Source organism: Podarcis muralis, chromosome 1 (genome assembly GCF_964188315.1).
Source record: "Podarcis muralis chromosome 1, rPodMur119.hap1.1, whole genome shotgun sequence".
NCBI lineage: Eukaryota > Metazoa > Chordata > Lepidosauria > Squamata > Lacertidae > Podarcis > Podarcis muralis.
The window spans coordinates 15,691,813-15,717,842 of NC_135655.1; the positions used below are offsets into that span (position 1 = coordinate 15,691,813).

The 26,030-nt window shown below is 46.3% G+C and overlaps 1 protein-coding gene across 2 annotated transcripts in view; it reads right to left on the bottom strand.

The window, feature by feature from the left end:
• Window positions 1-26,030, bottom strand: part of RCOR1 (REST corepressor 1) — a 144,763-nt gene that overhangs the window by 10,995 nt on the left and 107,738 nt on the right. The window contains exons 7-8 of one of the 2 annotated variants that reach the window (XM_028705407.2): window positions 18,525-18,603; window positions 2,834-3,031 (exon numbers count right to left, since the gene is read on the bottom strand). In XM_028705407.2, the coding sequence (XP_028561240.2) occupies window positions 2,834-3,031; window positions 18,525-18,603 (277 nt within the window). Of the gene's footprint in view, window positions 1-2,833; window positions 3,047-18,524; window positions 18,604-26,030 lie in introns of both variants that reach the window. The other variant, XM_028705326.2, reaches the window with a different exon arrangement.

Sequence of the window (26,030 nt, forward strand, 5' to 3'; positions counted from 1 at the left end):
GGGAACAAGGCTACAAGTGTCTATATGAAGAAACATGCTTCTGCATTATTGTTATTATTATTATTATTATTATTATTATTATTATTATTATTATTAATTTAGAAAGTGAGAGAAACCTGCCTTTTAAAAAATATGAATGCTGCTCAGTTAATCATGAGTGCAACCAATCAACACACAGCCTCTTTTATTGCACTGATTGGGAGAAAGGCAATTGGAATTCTGAACCATGGACCAATCAGTACATACTAGGAAAAGTCTGGGAGGAGCTTACCGTATTTTTCGCTCTATAACACACTCCCAACCATAACACGCACATAGTTTTTAGAGGAGGAAAACAAGAAAAAAAATATTCTAAACGAAACAGTGGATGTATGATTTTTGTGGTTCATGCTGTGGCCACAGACATGTGATCTGACGGTGAGTTTGGGGTAGCCCAATGCAAAAATCCTGAGGATCCATGTGGATCCGTGCTTTGTAACCACGTTTTTGCACCACTGCGGCCCCAGGCAACAGTAGGTGCATGATTTTTTTGGTGCAAGCTGTAGCCATGGACATGCTATGTGATCTGATGGTGAATTTGGGGTGACCCAGTGCAAAAATCCTGAGGATCCGTGTGGATCCGTGCTTTGTAACCATCTTTTAAGTGGGGAGGGAAGGAAAAGCACTCAAGGGACAAGGAACACGGGTGGGGTGGGTGGAGAAGGATGCTGTTAATAATGCAGAAGAGGGGTATAAGAGGAGAAGGCTCTTATAAGAGGAGTGGGGAGGAGAGAGAGACAGAGAGCCTGCTTGAAAAAACGTTGCTGCTATTTAGCGAGTGGGGAGGAGAGAGAGACAGAGAGCCTGCTTGCAAAATCTTTGCTGTTATTTAGCGAGTGGGGAGGAGAGAGGGACAGAGAGCCTGCTTGCTTTAAAGGAGCCAACCGGACAGGAGCCGCTTACACTCGTGTAAGCGGCTCCTCTCCTCTCCTCTCCCGCTTTGCTCCTTTAAAGCAAGCAGACTCTCTGTCTCTCTCTCCTCCTCACTCAGCGGCTCCTCTCCCGCTTTGCTGTTTCAAAGCGAGCCACGGAGGAGGGAAGGAATGGGAACCATGGATCCTCTGCTCACGACTGCAGCAGATCCCCCCGCCATCCGTAGGCATTCGCTCCATAACACGCACAGACATTTCCCCTTACTTTCTAGGAGGAAAAAAGTGAGTGTTATGGTGCGAAAAATACGGTACATCTCCCTTGGCAACAGTTCACACAAGCTATTAGAGGAGGCCTGGGCCACAGTCACACCATAAAGTGGTATCATACTACTTCATACGCTCAATGTCTTCCCCCAAAGAATCTTGGGAGTTGTAGTTTGTCAAGGGTGCTGACAGCTGCTGGGAGACCCCTACTCCTCTCCCAGAACTACAGTTTCCCGAGTTCCCTGTGAAGAGGGACTTGATTGTTAAGCTACTCTGTGAACTAAAGGTAAAGGTAAAGGTAAAGGTACCCCTGCCCATACGGGCCAGTCTTGACAGACTCTGGGGTTGTGCGCCCATCTCACTCAAGAGGCCGGGGGCCAGCGCTGTCCGCAGACACTTCCGGGTCACGTGGCCAGCGTGACAAAGCTGCATCTGGCGAGCCAGCGCAGCACACGGAACGCCATTTACCTTCCCGCTGGTAAGCGGTCCCTATTTATCTACTTGCACCCGGGGGTGCTTTCGAACTGCGAGGTTGGCAGGCGCTGGGACCGAGCAGCGGGAGCGTACCCCGCCGTGGGGATTCGAACCGCCGACCTTTCGATCGGCAAGCCCTAGGCGCTGAGGCTTTTACCCACAGCGCCACCCGCGTCCACTCTGTGAACTATAGGGGGGCAAATAGGGGAATCTCCTAGTAACTCCCAGCACCACAAACTACAGCTCCCAGAATTCTTTGGGGGAAGAAGCCATGACTGTTCAAAATGGAATCATAGTGCTTTAAATACGGAACAATCCTTTTAAGACAAAGCATATTTGGGGAGCGAGTTGCCCAGGGGTTGTGATTATAAAATCATGGAATCATAGAGTTGGATCATCTGGCCCTACCTCATGCAATGCAGGGAACTGAACCTGCAACCTTGCCATTCTCCGCACCATGATCCAACCAACTGAGCTACTGGGTTATATCAGTTATATTATAACAATTTTCTTTCTTAAAATTGGAAGAAAACCGTTTTAACATCAGAACCTTGAAGATTTGCAGTACGGCATCAATTAGCCCAAATCTGTCACACAGTTCAGACTAGCTGTAATTTGGGGGTTGGGGGGGTAGAGAAATGTCTATTGTATAGGAATGGTATGACCGGAAAAACAAGTGCTATCCTAGTTGTATTCCTGGATTTGAGAGTATGGAAGATTGCTCTATGAGTAAAAGTTGAAGTTGGGAAGGAAATCAAATCACCAAGTATGCAAAAAAGAAGAAGTTTTTTTAAAAAAAAATAGTTGGCCGGTACAAAAATGTTCTCCAAACGAAAAAAACCCCCCCAAAAAACCCCTGTCCAGAGTATAAAAAAAGAGTACAGAAACTGTGATTTATAGAAGTCTATAGTAGCACCTTGGGGGAAGAGACAGGAAGCTGGCAAACCGCACATTGTACCTTGCTGCACTGTAAATAGAAAGCCAAGATGAAATAATTCCATTCTGAAACATGCTGCTCAGCTGACAGCTTGTTAATCAAGTCTCATCCCGATGCAAAACATCTCATCCGAGCTGTGAATCCTCCGGGGAGGCGCAAAATTGAGACCGATGGCAGCTCCTTTCTTAAAATATGTATGGGATGATTAAAAATAAGCCTTGATTTGTCGCAGGGAAAGCGCTCGTACCTGCCGTTTGATGGAGACCAATTCCATATCCAGTTGCCTCAGCAAGGTGGTAGCAGCTGTCGCGTTGGCGGAGACTGCCTCCACATCTTCTTGAGAAAGGAACATTCCTTTGGGAGGTTTCCTCTTGGCTCTGTTCTTAGCTGCCTGGGTACTGTGCTTTTCCTTCTTCACCTGAGGAACCGTTTCCACCAGGGGAACCTGCAAAGTAGAAATCTGCCATACGTTAAGCCGGGATAATTCACTTCAAACCATAATCCACACATACAACTATTTAAGAGGCCTACGAACCTGTAATTTGTCTGATTGTGGTGGCTGATCATTGCAAGGAGTGCAGCTGCCACATTACTGGCGCTAGGGCTGGGCGATATCTGGTTTTCAACTTTGTGATATACCACCACCGCAGAATTAAAAAAAAAGGGTAAAGGACCCCTGAGAGTTAAGTCCAGTCGCAGACGACTCTGGGGTTGCGGCGCTCATCTCGCTTTCAGGCCAAGGGAGCTGGCGTTTGTCCGCAGACAGTTTGTCCAGGTCATGTGGCCAGCATGACTAAGCCACTTCTGGCACAACGGAACACCGAAACCAGAGCAGCGCATGGAAAGGCAGTTTAGCTGTCTGCCGGAGTGGTACCTATTTATCTACTTGCACTTTTTGGCATGCTTTCAAACTGCTATGTTGCCAGGAGGATCATGGGGATTCGAACCCCCAACCTTCTGATCAGCAAGCCCAAGAGGCTCAGTGGTTTAGATCAGTGTTTCCCAACCTTGTGCCTCCAGCTGTTTTTGAACTACAACTCCCATCATCCCTGACTAGCAAGACCAGTGGCAAGGGATGATGGGAATTGTAGTCCAAAAACAGCTGGAGGCCCAAGGTTGGGAAACACTGGTTTAGACCACAGTGCCACACGTGTCCCACAATGTCTCAAATAAGGATGGAGCTATGTGGAGGCATTGGCTGGCTTTGCAGTTTTTCTCACATTGTGATTTTTGCATAGCGCACACACAAACACATCGTGATTCGCAATATATTGCCAGGTTAAAAATTATGAAACCAGTATCATGATATGAACTTTAAACCCGTTTTGGAAAATGTATAGATATATCACCCAGCCCTAACTGGCCCCACATGCAGGGACTAGCTTGTACACACCAGCGACTCCATGTGATAGCCCCATATGTGTAATGGGAGAGGCTAGAAACATCGGAAATTTCCTTATACCAAGTCCGACCAAAATGACCCATCTAGTCAATACCTCAAGGACTGTCTCTCCCCCTATGAACCAACCTAGACCCTGAGATCATCCTCCGAGGCCCTTCTTTGTGTGGTGATACGAAAACGGGTCTTCTCTGGGGTGGCTCCCCATTTGTGGAATGCTCTCCCCAGGGAAGATCGCCTGGTGCCTTCACTGCATACATTTAGGTGCCAGGCAAAACACTTGGCTGATTAACATCTGATATCCTTCAATGTGTTGTGGGAGAGAGGATTGCTCAACTTTATTATGTGTTTTGTGTTTTTTATGTTGTACAGTCATACCTCGGGTTACAGACGCTTCGGGTTGCGCGATTTCGGGTTGCGCACTGTGCCGAACCCGGAAGTACCGGAACGGGTTACTTCTGGGTTTTGGCGCTTGCACATGCACAGAAGCACTAAATCACGGTTTGAGCATAAACGCCGAATCACGACCCGCGTGTGCACAGACGCGCCGCTGCAGGTGCGAATTCTGCGGGTTGTGAATGTGCTTCCCGCACGGATCACGTTCGCAACCCAAGAGTCCGCTGTATTTTTATGCCCTGAAGTTATAGACTGGCTGGATGGAGAGGAGTGTTAAGAAGAACTGGCCGTGGAACCCCTAGGGGAAGAAGACTCAGAGCCAGGGGACTGGTGGTAGGACGACAATGAGTGGTCAGAGGGAGAAGAGGGAGCGGACTGGGAGGAAGAGGTGATGGAAGCTGAAGAGGTAACAGGGTTTGGTGAACAGGAAGAGTCTGTGGCAGAGAGCGGTTCAGATGTATGGACAATCTTGCCTTGCAAATTGTTTGGGATTAGCAGACCAGCCCCCAGCATGGTGGGGGAAATGTGGACTCCCTGGGAGGAACCACCATCACAGCACTACTGCAGCCACCACGAAGGCTGACATGGTTCTTACGGGTAACAAATGGGAACTCTGGGCGTGCTTGACATACATACGATGGTGACCCCAGTGCTGTTAACCATGCTTGCACTGCATCTGTCAGAACGAGGCTGGCATCATTAACAATAGCATGTAGATATGCTAAGGCATCTCGTATTTTCCAGGAAGATGTTGTATTTGCATTATTTAGGGAAGAGTGGAACAGGGAATTAGAATGTACAATACGACCCGAACAATGGAAGATTGCTTTGGAATCTAGACAGAATGTTTCTTCTGATTTAAAAATTGGGGGTTTCAGGTAAGCTGGATTCCATAACATCTCTACAAGAAATTGCTGTCAAGCTCAGATATAGGCTGAAAGTGCAATGCAGGAAATGCCTCGTTGAGGCATATAATGGGGGCCAGTGCAGCAAAATACTTGTTTTGCGCTGAAGTTGCTGTCTGTATTAATCCTGTATTGGAAAAATCCTTCATATTTGTGGGTGTTCGTGTACTTTTAAATTATTCCCCTGTCGTATGGGGACTAACAACAGGACAACAAGAATGGAATCTGTGAGTCCTTATGGTGACTAAGTGACTTACACTTAAGCCTGGAGGAATAAATACCATCTATTATGTAATGATCTGAAGACCTTAATGCCCTTGGACATTTGGATGGCATATATTGATCTGTATGTGTAAATTAAGATGGATGCATAGATGCTGAGTGCTATTGTGAATGTGAATAGATGATTTGGGTTTTGTTCTGTTGTTGTTGTTTGGTTCCACACACCCCCTTGTGTGCATTTTCTTTTTCTTTCTTTAATAAATTTGCAATTACAAAAAGGATATGCATTGTATTTTACAGTTGCAAGCAAGGTAAGTGGGAAATAACAAGTTATGAGACTACTTTACAGGGGCTGAGTTGGAATTTATTGCTGGGACAAAGTTGTGATTAACTTGACACGGCTTCCTAGTATGTATTCATTATGTTCAGTATGTATCATGTATTACCTGTTATCATGCATTGTATTGTTCATTATTATGAACTGTAATTTATACAACTGTTTAAATTTTTGTTATTGTATGGATGTTGTGTTATGCATTTAATATTGGCTTGTATCCAAGGTAGTGCTCAGTCAGTTCTTCCATTAGGGCCAGGTGATCTGTTTTCCCCTCCTTCCCTCACTGAGTCAGCAAATCACAACAGCAAGTTGGCGCTCACTCTTTATTAGCAAAAACAGGATCCACACAAGGAGCGTCAGGCCTAATGAGGACAGCAACTCATCTCCGGCAGATTGCCTGGGCTGAGTCTTTGCTTTGCTGGAAGCTGCCTTGTGAGGGTTCAGCCCCAAAGGTATTTGTAAAATAAATACCCTTATAGAAGGTTGCTACTGGTTTTACCAGCTGGAGGAAAAGAATCCTGTCCCTGCTCCCCTCAGCACTTTCCAAGTGTGTCACTCAAAGCTACACAACGATTTCCACGCCACTCTTTCCAAAGCTAGGCCACCAATATGTCACTTTAATTCTTTGCCAGAAATGAAAGAAGACCTAGCTTGTTGAGTGGGTGGGAGAGAGAGAGAGAGAGAGAGAGAGAGAAGAGTAAAGTTTAAGTTTGAGATGTAATTTCCTGTGTGTCAGCCAGAGGGGAAGAAGCAGAAACTAATTTAAGACAAAACATGAGGGGTCAGATGATTGCAGACTAATCCTTAAAGCTCATTCATTTTTATATGCAGTACCGCAAAGCACTAAGATAAGGATTTTTGCATGGGTATGGAATCTGCCCTGCAAAAAAAGAAAATAAAAGGTCTTCTGGGGACAAGGTAGGCAACAGAAAGAATGCATTTTCAAAACATGAATCTGGGATATTGTTTTGCGTTTCAAAGCACTTGGATTTGCTTGCAGCTCCAGTACAGATTTCTCTCTCTAAAAAACTCATTGTTTTGCTTCTCTCCCAGTTTCTTACGGATAAGGAAGTATACACAGCAGAATGTGAAAGGGTCTTCTAAAATATTTGTGCTACCACCGTTACTTCTTCCTTTCCTTATTTGAAGACTGCTAGGTATGAAGTAAGGGATGCGGGTGGCGCTGTGGTCTAAACCACAGAGCCTACGGCTTGCTGATCGGAAGGTCGGCAGTTCGAATCCCCGCGACGGGGTGAGCTCCCGTTGTTCGGTCCCAGCTCCTGCCCACCTAGCAGTTCAAAAGCACGTCAAAGTGCAAGTAGATAAATAGGTACCGCTCTGGCGGGGAGGTAAACGGCGTTTCCGTGCGCTGCTCTGGTTCACCAGAAGCGGCTTAGTCATGCTAGCCACATGACCCGGAAACTGTATGCCGGCTCCCTAGGCCAATAAAGCGAGATGAGCGCCGCAACCCCAGAGTCGTTTGCGACTGGACCTAAGGTCAGAGGTCCCCCTTTACCTTTAGGTATGAAGTAGTCGTGCTGCTCTCTCCTAGTCTGAGGGAATAAACCAGGGGTCGGCAACCTAAGCATGGGCCACAAGCAGCCCACGGGGGTCATTTAACCAGCCCACGAGCCGCCCCTGAACCGAGCCACCCACAGATGCAGCCACCAGAAATCAGGCGCACGATCCGACCCACCGAGGGATCTCTGCTGGAGTGAACCGGCCCAGGTGAGGTAAACCTTGCCGACCCCTGGAATAAACCTTCCCTGAGCAGGCAACACACCTTGTTCTAAGGATGGGCTGCAGCAAAGGGGTTGAGTGTCAGGTCTCATCTCCAGGTTATCTTGGAGAGCTGCTACCAGTCAGTGTAGACAATACTGAACTAGATGCTCCAATGGTCAGGCAGCTAAGCACCTATGATGGCTGGTGCCTCCTCAGATAGGGAGGAGGCTCTGTAGGCTAACAGCTGTGATCTGCATTAGCCAGAGCTGAGTGAAATAGCTATCACAGAGGGCAACAGTCACATGCACCAGAATAGCAGCACATTACATTTTACGTGTTTTTGTTACCTCGTGGTTCAAACCAAGAGCATCCCATAGCTTTGTTTACATCTCTGCCTCTGTTCCCCTTCCTCCCCCCTCCTCTTTTTCTGCGTAGTCATAACTATGTTTTTACCACAATGTGCAGCAATTGTTCCCTCTAGTCACCCTTGGCTTGCAAGCCAGAGATTGAAACCAGTTTTTAATCTTGATTTTCAATCTCTGCTTTGAAAGCAAACTTTGGCTGGCTTTAAATGATGGTTATGCCAGTCTGGGCACCATGACCCAAGTTTTGTGATCACTAACAAGGAAAGGAAGGGGGCGTTAGTGTGGGGTAATTCAGAGAGATGCTGACAGAGAAGCAATTGGGGGGGGGGAGAGGCCTCTGCAGTTTGTGTGCCTCTGGATCGCAGCCCCCTCCCTTGCAGTTGTTCGTCAGCTATTAATGATTCCTTTGTTCCGGCAGGCTTTTGTTCATATGCGGGGAGCTAATGTTCTTATGCTTGGTTTCTACTGCTGATCTTGTCTCCTTGGCTGATTGTTTCATATTGATGAGGTTTTTTCGTTTAATGAAACTGTCCGTTTTAAATGCAAGCAACCCTGAGCGGTGCCTTTGCACCAGGAGGGCAGCATACAGCTGCTTCAACAAATTAATAAAAATAAAATAATAGGTCCCTCCCTCCCCCAAAACACTGTGATGGAGGAGCACCCCCTACAACGTACATTCAAAGTTGAAAAATACTTCTTCACACAGATAACCATGGGCACAGACTGTTCACTTCTGAACTAGAGACAGAAAAAAAGGCCGCGTAAATACAGTGGTGCCCCGCAAGACGAATGCCTCGCAAGACGAAAAACTCGCTAGACGAAAGGGTTTTCCGTTTTTTGTCGTTCCGCAAGACGAATTTCCCTATGGGCTTGCTTCGCAAGACGAAACGTCTTGCGAGTTCTTGCGAGTTTGTTTCCTTTTTCTTAAAGCCGCTAAGCCGTTAATAGCCGCTAAGCCGTTAATAGCCGCTAATAGCCGTGCTTTGCAAGACGAAAAAACCGCAAGACAAAGAGACTCGCGGAACGGATTAATTTCGTCTTGCAGGGCACCACTGTATTCTGTTGGGAGCCACTCAGAGTGGCTGGGGCAACCGAGTCAGATGCATGGCATATAAATAATAAAATTGTTGTTGTTGTTGTTGTTGTTGTTGTTGTTGTTGTTGTTGTTGTTGTTGTTGTTGTGTTTGCAGTTATGTAAATAACTGTCCTGTTGTTAGATGCCTTGAGCATGGTTTTAGCTATGGAAAGGCGGCCTACAAATAACATGATGATGATTTGCACTATGTTTGGGGAGAAGGCCATTTCTGTTCCTTTCCTTCCACACATTCCAGCGCAATTGGGACACTGTGACCCCATCTGTCTTCCCAAGCGCTCTCTGTGTGCCAGGGGGCTCGAGGGAACAGAGATAGGCCACAACAAATAATGGCTGGCAAGTGCAAGCCAACATCTGTGGGCAGTGGTGCCATCCAGCAGAGATACCGCCATCGACACATTTTAGGCTAAGCTCTTTGGAACACGCGGCGCAGCTAACAATCCCTTAATGTGTGTGGGGTGTGTGGAACCTTTTCCCACCAAGGGCCGCATTCCCCCTTAGGTGACCTCTCAGGGGCCCAGAGGCCGCATGCCACAGATGGGCAGGGCCAGAGGCAAAAGTGGGCGGGGCGATGGTTCTAATTTTGGTACAGTAGGCCACAACCCAGCCACACAAACGTCAGGAGGTTTCCACGCCCCAACTGTTACACTTTTCCATTCTCCATAAAGGTAAAGGGACCCCTGACCATTAGGTCCAGTCGTGGCCATCTCTGGGGTTGCGGTGCTCATTTCGCTTTATTGGCCGAGGGAGCTGGTGTACAACTTACGGCTCATGTGGCCAGCATGACTAAGCCGCTTCTGGCAAACCAGAGCAGCGCACGGAAACGCCGTTTACCTTCCCGCCAGAGCGGTACCTATTTATCTACTTGCACTTTGAGGTGCTTTCGAACTGCTAGGTTGGCAGGAGCTGGGACTGAACAACGGGAGCTCACCCCGTTGCGGGGATTCAAACTGCCAACCTTCTGATCAGCAAATCCTAGGCTCTGTGGTTTAACCCACAGCGCCACCCGCGTCCCTATTTCCATTCTCCATGCAGGCAAACAAAAGGCATTATCATTGTCTTCCAGGGCAGGTTCTAGTCAGGCAAAAGCAATTGAGGAGGGTGTAAAAAGGTTTGGCTTGAAGAGACTCCCAAGGGCCAGATAAGAGCATTATTCAGCCTGAGCTTCTGTTTACAATAGCAGAAGAAATAAATTATATTTAATTTTTTTTCACTGCTTCACAGAACATCTAAAGAATGAAGCAGGGGCTTTATTTTATTTTATTTTTAAAAAAGAAGGAACAATGGGATTTGCTGATCAAAGGATTAAAGGAATACACAAGCAACGAGGGGAAAGGGGCAGAGATTTCACTTTGTTAACAAGCTTTAAGAAAACCAATTGTGACACGTACATTGTGCGGAGGACCCTTATATAATTTCTTCCACTCTCATATTAATTTTTAATACCATTTAACCAAATGATAAAGCGGCGTACTCCGAGTTCATCCAGTTTTTAATTAAATAGGGAGGGAGGGGAGGAGGGAGAAGAGAAACCTGACCATGTCATTTCCAGAAAAATATGACAAGTGAAGGGAGAATGGGGAGAGATGTACGTCCTCTCACAGATTAATCTCGCAGGATAATTTTGGATTGCATCAGCCGAGGGACTACAGATACGCAGGCTGATTAACTCTGTGCTGCCAGTTCTGACTGACAACGTCCATCTTTGCTCTATTCAAGGTGGTCACCTTGGCGGTTAACCCAGGTAGAACCAATGCAATTATCCCTCATTAAGAGTCCCTGCAGCTCAATAACCTAGGAGGCCAGGGATAGGGAATCTCAAGGCTGTGGGCAGATTGTGGCCCTCTAGAGGTTTCCATCCGGCCCTTGGAATCCTTCCCAGGACACATCGCACAGTGAGTCTGCTCTGTGCCATTCTCAACTGCTTTAGCTTGGCTGGAATGTGTCCTTGAACTATGATGGGGTTGCCTCTTGCTTGCCTAAATGATGTGATGGGGGGCAAAAAAAAACCCCTCACTTTTACAAGGCTGGTGCATTTATTTTTCAAGTAACAGAGGTATCTAATAATCTGCCCACCCTTGCCTCTGATGCCACCCACCCTGGCATGCAGTCCCTGGAAAGTTAGCTATAAGACATCTGTCCCTCAGACTGAAAGGGTTTCCCCGCCCTGCAGCAGACCTTAATAGTGCCTCCATTTTAAAGGCATGTTCTAGGCTTTAATCCCAATAGGATTTAATCCTAAACCCCCATATCTTATCCAATTTTGCAGTGGTCCTCTGCAGCGCTGAGAAGGAGGAAAGGAGTATAAACGATCAAATGCACCCAGGGGCACTACTTCCCTGCACTGGGGGTGGGACGGGACAGATGAACCTTGGGGGGGGGGGTCCTCTTCCAGCTCTACATTTCTATGGTTCTTCACCAGGTCTCTGCCAAACAGGTCAAAACAGTAGTGGAGGGGGCAATTTGAAGGTCGGGGAAAGTAATGTGCAGGAAGGAGGGGACTGCAGAGGAAAGAGATGATAGAGAATAGGCAGCAGGTGGGAGAAGAGTCGAGAGAGTCCCTCCTGCTGCAAACAAGAACAGAAGAGGAAAACTCTGATCCTAAACCTCCACTGACTTGCGGTATATAATTTATTATTTATACCCCGCCCATCTGGCTGGGCTTCCCCAGCCACTCTGGGCAGCTTCCAACCAAATATTAAAATACAGTAATACATCAAACATTAAAAGCTTCTCTAAACAGGGCTGCCTTCAGATGTCTTCTAAAAGTTTGGTTGTTGTTCTCTCTGACATCTGGTGAGAGGGCGTTCCACAGGGAAGGTGCCACCACCAAGAAGGCCCTCTGCCTGGTTCCCTGAACTTCACTTCTCGCAGTGAGGGAACCGCCAGAAGGCCCTTGGCGCTGGACCTCAGTGTCCGGGTAGAACGATGGGAGTGGAGACGCTCCTTCAGATATACTGGACCGAGGCCATTTAGGGCTTTAAAGGTCAGCACCAAGGCCAAGGAGTAACCCCGGGTTTGGCAACGCGCGGCCCATGCGCCGGATGCAGCCCACGAAGACAGTTTTATCGGCCCACAAGCTGCCCCTGAACCGAGCCGCTCACTCGGCGAGTCCCCTGCGCGCTGCACTAAACTGGCACAGCACAGTGCGGGCACTCGCTGAGCGGTGCTGGAAATCGCATCTGCGCATGTCCAGACGCCAAAATTTGCTTCTGCGCAGGTGCAATTTTCAATGTCTGGGCATGCGCAGAAGCAATTTCAGGCCCCGTGGACATGCACAGACGCAATTTCAGGGGTCGCGCTGCGCCAGTCCTGCCCACAGACGATCTCCGTGGGAGTGATCCAGCCCATGGCCGGTAAACCTTGCTGACGCCTGGAGTAAACCCTACACAAATCTGGAGTGGAGTGCCTAAGACGGTTGGATGGCACCTTGTACGCCTCCTTCCTGCTACTCCTGCAGCCCAGCTAGTGCCAAACGTAATTCTCTGCTTTCCTTTGGACCACATTAGCGAGGCTGAGGAGGGGGCCTTGCTATCTGGGCAGCCCGGGACCTCCATACACACTGCCCAGGCATGCAGCCCGGAGAGGCCACTTCAGTGCTGCTACCACAGCGGTTTGACTTCACCCCCGGAGCCGGACTCCATTGTCTCTCAAGACAGGTGCCAATGACTATGGCAATAGAGAGAGCTCACAGCCATTGTGACTAGTAGTTCTCTCATTGTACACCCCCCCACACAATGCACTGCAGCTGCTGGGCAGTGACTGAGGCACCAAGAACAGTGTCTGCTGCCAAACACCTGGTTTCCCTTCTCAGACCCGAAGAATGCACACACGTACGCAATGCACACACTCGCGCAGGCACAAGCTTATGTATTCTTCAGAGGCGGAATGTCCTTGTGCCCGCAGAGCGACTGGCTGTGCCTTGGCAATTCTGGAGGGGCGAGGTGAGTACAAGGGAGGGAACGACGGCAGAGATTAGCTTTACTACAGCGTGATAAAAAAGGGTGTGTAATCCAACGCACACTGCTTGGCTGCAAAGGGGACCTGAACTCAAACATTGCAGCCATCTGCTTCCTTTTGGAAAGCACAGCAGACACAAATTAACTTTGACTTTCAGCATGCACGGCTATGTCCACCGTTCTTGGCTTTGCAGCAGGGAGCCAGTGGCAATAAAAAGGCTTTGGGGGGTGAGGGTGAAGCACAGCCAAAGCCAACATTTCTCATAAGCAAAGCCCGTCAAAGGGATTTCAAAACTTTTAGCTAATTATACACCGATCCTAAAACACCCACCCGACACAGAGACAACTGTGGCCTTGGTAGTGCCAGAAAACAATGCCAATTAAAAAAAATAAAATAAAAGCGAGAGTGGGATATTTTTATTGGTCTTGCAAACCACACCCATCTGATTTACATAAGTCACACCATTGGTTCATTGAGCCCAGCATTGCCTGCACTGACCAGGGTTTCAGGAGAGAAAAAGTCCTACAAGGTCAGATTGGCAAATGAAATTAGCGTGCTTTCAAATGTTGGTTCAAGGGAAAAATAGGTATTTGTAGGGAGGAGAATTCCCTTGATACCAAAATCCAGGTTTGGGACAAGTTGTCTTTGGTGAGAGAATCCCAGCAAAGATTTAAGATAACAAAATATGCAGAAAAGTAAAGCGCAGAAAATATAGGCTGTCAGGCCTTTAAAATATGCTCTTCTGAGATCTAAAATTTGTCCCTTCCCCAGTATTGAAAAAAGACCGCACCTTTGGTAAGTTTAAAATGGTTTACTTACAAACTCTCCAAAGGTCAGATTCATACAGAATTCAGAAAAATTGCATGGGCAGCAAAACTTGGTTAGTTACAGTGGTAAAAGTTCCTAAATTATTGGTACAGGAACTCAGGAGAGGCATGTTAGAGCCATGCAGCTAAGTTTAGCCAGCTTAGCCTCTTCGTACACTGAGCTTCTCAGATAGACAAGGGAAGAACAATGGCTTGATTACCTAGTCTCTTCCAAAGAGAGCTAAGCCTAGCAGGACAGCTTACTCTATGGTTTTAACCACTTCATACGTTCATTAGACTTAAGCATGTTGGTTATATGAGGCTGGTTATCCCACAATTTGTTTATGTCTTCTGGACCTCTGCTTTGGGGTCAGGTTGTTCCTAGCCCTGGCCTGAAAGATTTGGATTACGAATGCTAATATTGTGAAGGGGTAGGGTGGAAAGAGCTTGTTCAAAGACCTGTGACGGCACTTGCGGTGGTAACATCAAAGAGCTGCTCATCACCTCAGAAACACAATACACACCTAAAGCTTCCTGGATTGGGGATTTGGCAGGCAGGCAATTTTAACAGAATTTAAACTGCATTAAATTTGTGCTTAATTATCACTCAATGTCACAGTAAACTCCCAAAGTGGGAGCTCCCTCCAGCAGCACTTCATTAGGTGTTATTGGATAAATTCATCCATCTGTCACTTAAGAATTAAAAAAAAAAATGATTGCAAAAATTATGAAAGGGGTTCTGTCAAAAAGGAACACAAGGGCACGGGAAACATACGTGCTTCCAGAATTCAGCATTTGAAAGACAGTCCATGCAACGGTCTGCTGATTTATGCATAACATTATATTTATAGTCTACGTTTCCTCCAAGGAGCTCCAAGAAGTGAAAAGGGTTCTCCCAACCCACTTTCCTCTTCACAACACACCTGAGCGGGGGTCTGGTATACTGAGAGGTATTAATTGGTTCAAGGTCACCCAGAGAGTTGCACGACAAAGTGGGAATTTAAGCCTGGGTCTAACCCCAGGCCAAGTCTGGCAAAGGAAGTTAGGTCATTTATTTGTCTAGCTTAGTACTGCTGACATTGATCAGATACAGCTCCCCGATGTCTCAGAGTCTTTCCCAACCATGTGTCATGGACGCAGAGGAGTGGTGGGAGGCACCGGCTGGGGAAACCCCAAGGTAAAAAAGCCCGAGAGCCTGGGGATTCGTGGTGGAATGACGATGAGTGGTCTGAAGGAGAAGACTGGGGAGGAGGAGGTGTTGTAAGCTGAAGAGGCAACAGGATTTAGTGAGCTGGGAGAGTCTGTGGCAGAGAGCAGTCCAGACTCGGAGGCAGAAGCGGAGGCTGGAAAGGAGCGGGGCCAAGAGGCAGAGATGAGTCCGGCTGGGGATGAAGCCAGGGTGGCTCCCCCTCCTGCTGAGATGAGCTTCCTCACCCCACCCGACACGAAGAAGCTTCCTCATCCCTGCACAATGCCACGCTGGCACATTGCTTCATGACCCACAGCAATGCACGTTATGCGCAAAAATGGGGTTGCAGCCTTTGTCCTTTCGCTGCTTACGTGCTGCTCCCAGTAATGTGTGCAAGCTTTCACTCACGCAGGTATAATGACTCACATGGTTATGTCCCTTGCAAGCCCCTGCACCCTTAACAGAACAGTGTGTCTAGCGTGGGTTGCAACCACTGCAAGGCGCTCTGCTTGTGGTGGTGTTTGAGTAGCCTTCTCAGTGGTGGCCCTCGGACTTTAGAACTCCCTCCTTGGGGAAGTACAACAGTTCCTTTCATTGCTGGGCTTCAGGTGCCAGCTAAAGGCTTATTTATTCAACTAGCCTTTGGGGAACCTAGTTGCCCAGGGACCAAATCTTTGTGCGTGTTCAACTGAAGTTTTGGAAGGTTGAGTTTTTAAGACATTAATGGCATTGTGAATCAGTTTGTGTTGATGGGTTTTAATTATACTGTGTGCTGCTCTGGGCTGCCAATTGGGTGGAAGATTGGTTTTTAAAAAATGAATCAAAACAAACAAACAATATGACGGAAATTGGATAATCTACCAGCAGCTGCACCAGATTGCAAGAAGTACATCGTTGCATGCAACGCAGATTAAGTGTCATCCATGCTGTTACTGTCTCAACAGTGAAGAAGTGTTTAATCGGCCCTACTACAACTAAGGAACTATTCTTTAAGCAGGGAGACTTCAAGTAGAAGGTTGAGGATTGTTTCCTTGACAGTGGATTTGTCTGGTTGGTTACTTCCACCATGGGGTAATTATTATCAATTGCACCATGGAGGAATCCAATGACCCATGTGTTGTGACCATGCACCAAGACAAAACTCTGCATGGAGCCTACTATTAGACACGGTCAGCAAATTTCATACATGGTGCAAGAAAAACAGTTCAAATGCAACCAGTACAACCGTGGGTGGGCAAAGGATTGCCTCTGATATTCATCTTTACAGACACTAGTCTTAATAATTTAGTAATCGCGCTGGCCTCTCAAAGCCATTATGAGATTGAGATAAAAGCAAGAATGTCAGTGGTGGACACCGACCACTGCCTGCTCCAATGCAACCCCAATTTACAGATGTCTCTAGTCCTTATGACAAGCAGATGAAGTTTGAAAACAGGGTGAGAAGGTGCTGAATGAAAGAACACAGTAAAGATGGCATCCAGATTGAAGCAATGATGCCAAGTTCCCAGTTGCAGAGCTTCCTCTGAACAGTAGATTAGTTTGCCACACGCACTCCTAACGTACAATTTAGCTATGGGCTTCCAGCTGATGATTTAATTCCCATCATCTTCAATGCTGAATGTATTGTTGACAGGCGCCTTTGGCACTAATCAAGATAGCAGCCACGTACGATGTGGCAGTCTTGGAGTTTGTAGAATGATGTTTGCCCCCAAGACGTTAAGGGATGTGTCACGATTTGGTTTTGCATCCAGCCCTGCTCCAGTTCGAGCAAATAAGATGATCGTTTTGTGCCATCCGGTTGCCAAGAGCAGTGATGTTTTACTGGGCCAAGGAAGCATTTTTTATAAACAGCTGTCTTAGGCTGCCGTGCTACAATTTAAAGAGAAGGAATATATAATCTCCCCTCTTCCAAACTCCTCCAGGGAATTTTGGTATTAAAACATTGTTATTCACTCAGATGTTTTAAAATTTTATATTTAATGCAGCCCAGTGAAAGGGTGAACTGGACGCCTGCCCATCGCATTGCTGCTGTCTATTCTTTCACAGCTTTAACGTAATTGCTTATTCTACATAATCTTGAGTCTGATTAACCACAGAAGTGACTTAATAGATTGTATGAGCATAAGGTACAAAAGTACAATGTTCCAAGTGTGACAAATTCCTGCGATAAGCAGTGATAAAGGGGTTCAGAAGCTCAAAGAGCTTCTTAAAATTTAGCATCACCAACACTCCCCGACAAGACAGCTATATATGTGGCAAGGCCGTGCACCTAGGTGGTCTATCAAACATTTTTAGCCCACCAACCATAAAAGGGAGGTCCACAAGGGGCATGAGAATCTTCCTGTTTTTGCTGTGTGTCTGCCTGGTAGTGAGGAGCAAGAACGAGGGAGTCCAGTGGCCGGTAGGAGGCATTTAGCTGGATAAACCAAGATGGACAAGCCCGATTCACTAAGGAAAGCTTTCCTTCCCATGAATCTCCCAACTCACAAGCTAGAATCCTGAACACTCAAAGAAAGTTGTACTGGACACAGGTGTTCTTACATGGTTCTGGCTCAAGTTTCAGATTGCAGTTCTAGCTGCTACATGTCCTTGACAACATGACAACACAGGTGGCATGCATGACACCAGTGCTTTTTTTCTGGGGGGACGCATACCCCTAAACATTTTGTGAATCTAACGGGAGAAGAAGCAAAAAAATTTAAATGTTTCGTTTCTTCTCTAGCACATTGAATCGTCAGTTCCATTGCTACCCCCGATGGCGGCCTCATTTCCTTTCACGGTGTTTCCTGAGTCTCAGACGGAAGAGAGTGTTTAATGTGTGAAGTAGGAGTTGGAATCTAGCATGGTGATTGGTCAGTTTCGTTGTTACCACCCCCAATGGCGGCCTCATTTCCTTTCCCGGTGTCTCCTGAGTTTCCGATGGAAGCGAGCGTTTAATGTGTGAAGCAGTGTGGAATGTGGATGTGTGGTGTTTTTCTGATGAAAGTTTGGCCTCGTTGAGGGGTAGTATATGAGTAGGAAGATGTTAGTGCACACAACCTCATGCCAATGTGGAAGTTACTGTGAGCTGTCAGTTGTGTAATATGAGGTAATGCATGTTCTTTGTACTTCTGTCCATTTAGTGTATTTATTTTCCCCAATTTGAACTATAAAATGGTGATTTTCTTGAGTCAAAATGAGAGTACTCCTAAATGTAGGTTTTTTTAAAGGAAAAAAGCACTGGGGAAGGCTTTCTTCACCTCTCTCATCACACTAGACGTCGTGGCCATCCTGGTGAAGCTGAATATTGGAAGATTAAGAACAGATAAAATAAAGAGCTTTTCTCGGTCGGGGTGGGGGGAAGCAGTGAAACTCCCAGACATTCCTGAACTACAAATACCATCAGCCACAGCAAACATGACCAACAGGCAAGGATGTTGGGAGTTGCAGTTCAGCAACATGTGAAGGCACAAATAAAACTACCTAGCATTGTTTTAAGCAATTCCACACGCTATTCCCCCCCCTCCCTACATTAAATGTACCAAAGCATTATTAGGGGAAATACCTCTTTTTTGTTCTCCTTGTTTTGTTCAACCTCGATATCGATAGGGTTAGTTCCATTTGCTTCTTCTATTTCATCCTCGCTAGAAAACAAAAGAGGAAGAAAATGCCACATTAATTTTCAGTAAACACCAGACAGATCACTTTAAAGAAAAGACAGTGTGCAGGTTCTAATACAACAAAATATAATCAAAAAGAGAATGCAAGAATCTTATAAGGAATATCCAGGGGAGATGCTCAAACTAAGGAAACAATCACACTATTACAAAACCTAAATAAGTATTAATGTGACCTGTATTTAGAGAGACATGTTATTATTATATTTTAAGAGGCCATCTCACAAGAACTACTGAAGTAGACAGAATCCATTACATCGTAGAAGAACTATAACAAAAGCCACTTCACTGAAAGGTCTACAGCACTTGTGATTACTTATACCTGACACCAAGTTTCCAAACCTTAGAAGCAAGTAGCTGCTTTTAAACTGTTTCCTTTTATTTGTTTTAAATCATTATATATTATGGTTTGGGATTATTTGCTTTGTAAGCTGCCATGGCAGTTTCATATTATGTCTTTTTGGAAGGGGAGCGATAAATACATTTTTAAAAAAGCCCTGAACCCTTTACGTTTGTTTTTGTTTTTTAAATTCATGGGTCATATCCATCATTGCTGCTCCAATAGTGCAGCACACTTCTGCTTGAAAAACAGATTTTTCCCCACCTCTCCCCCATCAGCCCTCTGCAAAATCAACCCAAGAAGGTTGACGCACACTCCAGGCAAAGTCTAAGAGCACATGGAAGAGGATAAGAAGGGGAGGATCCCATGGAACTCTGTGTGTGCAGTGTTGGTGACAACCCCAAGCCAAGATGGAGCAAACCAACTGGCAGAAGATCCAACGTGCGAGAACATGAAAACAGCCTGCTGGATCAAGCCAATGGCCCATGTAGTCCAGCATCCTGTTCTCACAGTGGTCAACCCGATGCCTGTGGGAAACTAAGGAGCAGGACATGATACACAGGAGCAACAGTCTCCCTCCTGCAGTTTCCAGCAACTGGTATTCAGAAGCATTGCTTCCTTCAACTGTGGGGGCAAGGCCTAGCCATCGGATGCCTGTGAGTTCCAGTGTTATGAGACAGCGAGAGAAACCTTTCTCTATCCACTTCCTCCATGCCATGTGCTGTGGTCTAAACCAGTGTTCCCCAACCTTGGGCCTCCAGCTGTTTTTGGACTACAATTCCCATCATCCTTGACCACTGGTCTTGCTAGCGAGGGATGATGGGAGTTGTAGTCCAAAAACAGCTGGAGGCCCAAGGTTGGGGAACACTGGTCTAAACCACTGAGCCTCTTGGGCTTGCCGATCAGAAGGTCGGCGGTTCGAATCCAAGCGACGGGGTGAGCTCCCGTTGCTCTGTCCCAGCTCCTGCCATCCTAGCAGTTCAAAAGCACACCAGTGCAAGGAGATGATGATGATGATGATGATGATGATGATGATAAAAAATATTTATACCCCGCCCTCCCCAGCCAAGACCGGGCTCAGGGCGGCTAACACCAGATATAAAAACAATTGATTAAAATACAACTTAAAATCAAGAATAAAATACAACATTAAGATGCAGCCTCATTTCAGTAGAAACTCAAATCAAAAACTTTTTGGGGATGAAAACATCTAATCTTCACCAAGGCCAACTATCCAGACTGGTCCAACGTGGGTCAGAAAAAAGCCAGGGAAGTCCCCAAATAGGAGTTCCATCACAGAAGGAGAAAGGAAAAAAGAAAGAGGGGAAGGGGATCGAGTTGATTCCAAGTCAAAGGCCAGGTGGAACAACTCTGTCTTACAGGCCCTGCGGAAAGAAATCAGATCCTGCAGGGCCCTGGTCTCATGAGACAGAGCGTTCCACCAGGCCAGAGCCAGTGTTGAAAAGGCCCTGGCTCTGGTTGAGGCTAATCTGACTTCCTTAGGGCCCAGGACCTCTAGGGTGTTGCTATTTATGGACCTTAAGGTCCTCCATGGGGCATACCGGGAGAGGCGGTCCCGTAGGTACAAGGGTCCTAGGCCGTGAAGGGCTTGAAAGCTCAATACCTTTAAATAAATAGGTATCACTCTGGGGGGAAGGTAAACGGTGTTTCCGTGCGCTCTGGCTTCCGTCATGGTGTTCCCTTGCGCCAGAAGCGGCTTAGTCATACTGGCCACATGACCCGGAAAACTGTCTGTGGACAAATGCCAGCTCCCTCGGCCTGAAAGCGAGATGAGCGCCGCGACCCCAGAGTCGCCCTTGACTGGACTCTAACTATCCAGGGGTCCTTTACCTTTAACCATGCCGTGCATTATTTTACAAACTTCTATCATGTTTCCTCTAAACTAAAAAGTCTGAAAGGTTGTAACTTTTCTTTGTCAGGGAGTTGCTCCATTTCCCTGATCATTTTGGTAGCCCTTTTCCAAAGCTTTTCCAACTCTGCAATATCCTTTTCCAGGCGAGGAGACCGGAACTGTACACAATACTCCAGTTGCACCATAGATTTGTACAAATGCATTATGATACCGGCAGTTTTATTTTCAGTTCTTTTCCTGATTATTTTTCCCAGCATGGAAATGGCCTTTTCCAGAAGCAATTCCCACTGAGTTCAATGGGCCTTACTCCCAGGTAAGTGAATATAGGGTTGCAGCCCAAACAGGGCTGCACACAGATTTTCTTGTTTGATAAATCATACGGTATCTTTCTTTTCTTTTTTTAAAAAAAGGAAGGAAGGATGAAACCACAGGTGACAGATTTTTCCCTGCCAGGCACAAAACAGCATATGCTCTGCAATCTGTGTACGTGTTTGTTTTAATTCCTGGCTGAGTGAAAACGCGTTCTTGTCAATAACAAAAGAATAAACAACGGACATCAAACTGGAACAATATTGATTGTCATGCAGCAGGCAGCATAAGGGCGTTGGGGGAAACCAATCAATCATTTTATTTGTATGCCGCCTTTCTAAAGTTAAAACCATGCTCAAGGTGACTTGCAACATGTGAAAAATTGCATGGCTACAAACATAACAGAAGTAGTCCTAAGCAATAAACAAAACATAAAAGTCACACAGCCAAATCAAACAATTTCCACACAAATCCTAAGATCTAAAATAAAGATACAGTGGACGCTCGGGTTGTGAACGTGATCCGTGCGGGATGCACGTTCGCAACCCACAGCATTTGCAACCCACAGTGGCGCGTCTGCGCATGCACGGGTTGCAATTCGGCGCTTCTGCACATGCGTGACTGCCAAAACCCGGAAGTAACCCGTTCTGGTACTTCCGGGTTTCAGCGGTCCGTAACCCCAAAAAAACGCAACCTGAAGCATCTGTAACCCAAGGTATGACTGTACATAAAATTAACAGCAACAACAGCAACACACACCTCTGCAACAAAACACCTTAAACAATACTGCGGCCCAAGGGTCTGTCCAGCAGCTTCAGCTTTTGTAGCTGGAGTCAGTCCGGGCCCTGCCCTCCCAGGCCAGGTGGGAAAAGGAATGTAAGATCTTGCAAGCACTCACAGCCCTAAGTGATTCCTTTAGATCTTTAACCAATCCCACACTGAAGTATCAAGGTGCCTAATAATGACTTTAAATAAACCCTCCCCAGTTAATAAAACAAAAATGTATTAGCAAAGTATTTCAAAGTCATCTGTCACCACTATCTACAATACCAGCCATGAAGGCAAATATTTTATATTCTGGGATATATGTGTGATAGTTAACATTAGCCATACTCAAGAGTAGACCCACTGAAATCAATTAACTTGTATCCATTGATTTCAATGGGCCTTATCTCCCTATGAAAGCACCCCACACTGGGTGGGATATAAATAGTAAAATTATTATTGTTACTATTAATTATTATTTTTATTACTGTCAGTGATTAGGTCAAATGGGGCCTGCAGACTCAGTGGATTTTTTGTTTCTTTGTTTATATTCACTTACATACTGCTTAATCAACAGAAACCTCTAAGCAGTTTATATAAAACAATATAAAATATACAAGGAAATAATACATAAAATGAAAGTTTGTTCCGTTCAGCTATGGGGGAAGTAAGCCCAGGCGCAGATCTACTATGAAACTAATTAAGCTTAAGCTTCCAAGCTCCTAATCCCGGGGGGGCCCTAGAAGTGACTTCAGCCCACATTGCTTTAAAAAATGGGTCTAGTAGATTAGTTTTTTTGTTGTATATATTAAAACAGTCCCAAAGTGTGAGAGTCAGTGGCACAGATGCTGTAAAGGTGGAGTGTCATGGTAAACTGGCTGTTTTCCTGAAGAGCGCTTTAATTCTTTAGGCATATTGTCTCTAGAAAATGACATTTTCGTCTGAAACTGTACGTGCATGTTGTTAGAAAAACCATAAAAAAAGAGTATTTTGTAAAACGTGCTTCATGTAAAACGAGATGATCCAGCACAGCAATTCTAATCAAAATCTGAGATGTAGTAGTAATTATTTTATTTTTTTAATGTGGTGACCTGGAACAACTCCATTGAAGAAAATAACAGTGGTTACCCAGACTTTGTTGATGGTTGTGAAGGGCTCAAACTTCAGAGACCCTGAAATGTAGGTCCTCCACTGAGTAAGACTAATTTGCACCAAGACTAAGGACAACTGCTGTCTCACGTGCATAATCAAAGAAATGCAGCCACAAGAACTAGAGGAAGCAGCCACTGCAAGGACAATGGCATATGGACACAGGGTACCCAGTCAGATTCCACCTATCTCAGTACCGTTTAGGCTGGCCAGTAGTGGCCCACCACAATTTCTTCCCATCCCTACCTGGAGGTGCCAGGAATCAGACCTTCTGCTTGAACCTGGAGTTGTCAGGGATCGAACTCTTTCCCCTTCTGGAGCTCAGCAAGAAAGGGATGGAGCAAAGGCTGGGAGGGCATGTTGGAGGGAAGAAGAAGCCCCAATCTGGCTCATGGATCACCTACTGAGCAAAGGGAAGAGGCAATGGCAGGGACTGGCAGAATGCCGCCAGGTGTGTCCCAGGGGAAGGTGGGCTGGAGTCGGAGCCCAGCGATTTGTGGGGACCTGCACCGGCCAGGAGGCAAGAGTCGGAGGCAGAGGAAGCTTCCAAGCTGGAGGGTGGAGCTCAGGATGGATTGGAAGAAGAGGAGGAAAAGGCAGGTCAAGCAAGTGAAGGGCCAAGTGCTTCCCCGCTCCTGCACCACTGTCTCCCAGAACCAGGAGCGGAGTGAAAAGGGAGGAGCAGAGGTGGCTTACACGCAGGCTCAGTCTCCGGCTGCATGCGTGCAGCCCATCGAGGGATAGTACACAAGCTAGTGGAAGGGAATGGTCCCCTGCTGCTGCAACTGCTTCATAAGAGTGCAGACCTGGGAATAGCTGCCTAGATTGGTTTGTGTAGGTACCCAGAGCTGTAGAAGCATCTGTAAGTAACTTCCTGACAGTAAGAGCTGTTCGACAGTGGAATTTGCTGCCAAGGAGTGTGGTGGAGTCTCCTTCTTTGGAGGTCTTTAAGCAGAGGCTTGACAACCATATGTCAGGAGTGCTCTGATGGTGTTTCCTGCTTGGCAGGGGGTTGGACTTGATGGCCCTTGTGGTCTCTTCCAACTCTATGATTCTATGATTCTATGATTCTAAGTGTAATCTTTGAGAACAAGGAGAAAGGCACCGCAACTCAGAGGCAGAGTCCATGCTTTGCATGCAGGAAGGTCCTGGCTTCCATCCTTGGCATCCTCAGTTAAAAAGACCAGGAAGTACGTGATGGGAAAGTCCTGCTTGAAACCCTTGAGTCAGGCTAGACCAGGCTTCCTCAACCTCGGCTCTCCAGATGTTTTTGGCCTACAACTCCCATGAACCCTAGCTAGCAGGACCAGTGGCCAGAGATGATGGGAATTGTAGTCTCAAAACATCTGGAGGGCTGAGGTTGAGGAAGCCTGGGCTCAACAATACAGGGTTAGATCAGGCATAGGGAATCCATAGTCCTCCACATGTTGTTGGAAGCTGGAGTCCGAGAACATCTGGAAGGACATCTCCCTGGGCTTCTTGGATGAATAGCCCCAACCCGGCACAGAGCATCTTCCCATGGGTCTAACTGCCGCTTTAATATGCAAGCTATATCATAGCAATTACTTTGAAAGAGAGAGATTAATATGCGCTGTTTATAAAGTGCCTCAACTGCTAGGCACTGCACAGTTAATTATTTTGAAATAAACAAACCCGGCCTGCAGGCTTGCTATCTTTAAAAAAGAAAAGAAAAAAAGACAACGCCATGTGGGAAAGGGACACAAGCAAGGGAACATTAAAGGAAAGGAGGACATGTCTAGAAACAAGCTGTTAACCAGAACTGCGGTTTTTGTCTCCAGAAAACGCCTCCCTCTCGATTTCTAGCTTGAATTGGAAGGGTTGGCTACACTTGTGAACCTCCCAGGGGTGGCCCAGAGGGCAGGGGTTTCTCAAAAACGTGGCCCATGGACCACCAGTGGGTCTGCAAATTTTGCTCAGGTTGTCCACGGTGCGCCTGCGGATTTGTGGCTGACTACAGGAGACGGCACTTCCATTGCATTAAAACAGTGATATTGATTTTTAATTTGTGTCTGCATTGCTTCTTTTATTGTTATTTTATTGTGTTACAATCTGCACTCTACGTAATACGGTAAAATATAAACGGTAAAAGCAGCAATGAAATTACAATTAAAACCAGACTGCACCTTGTAGAGCACATTACAATTGCTGCAACGGGCATGAAAAGCCATTCAGAGGTCTGCCAAGACCCTCGACAATTTTCAAGTGGTCCGCGGGGGCAACAATTTTGGGAACCACTGACGAAGGGCAACATCAGTTCTGGAACAGTGATCTAACCTATCAGGTTTTGATCCTTCAATAATTCCAATCAGACGCTGGACCACAGTTCGCAGTGATGCTCACCTGTGACTTAGCATTGCTGTACAGGATGCTACTGAAGAGGCTTGTGCCATGTAGGAAGGACAGACAACAGCGAGGAACTTATTGGCTCCACTTTTAATATATGCGTAGGCTTCAGATCCAATGAAACTGGCACACCTTTCCAACAACCCATGAAATTAAAAAAAGATATTGCAGAAGCCCATATGACATACATTGCTGTTTTCTTTCCCAAACTCTTTTAGAATTCCTTCCACGGAGCCCGGACTTTGCACCTGTTTACTGCGGAACACTTCTGTTATTATTTTCTGACTCTGTGGTTTTCACAAATCGAGGCAAAAATAATTTTAATAACCCAAGGCAGGAATCGTTGAGGGGGCACCGATTCAGGCAACCTTAACTAATGTGCTATCTTGCAAATACACCATCGCTTGTACAAGCTTTCTAATATGTTGTATACAATTAAATGAAGAGAACCACACACACACACACACACACACACACACACACACACCTCCTCCCCTGTTTCTCTCTCACACTTTATGAATCTGTTGCTACCGTTTGGCTAGGCAAACTTCAAATCTGTGCAGACAGCAACTGTGCAGGGTTTCAGACAGGGGT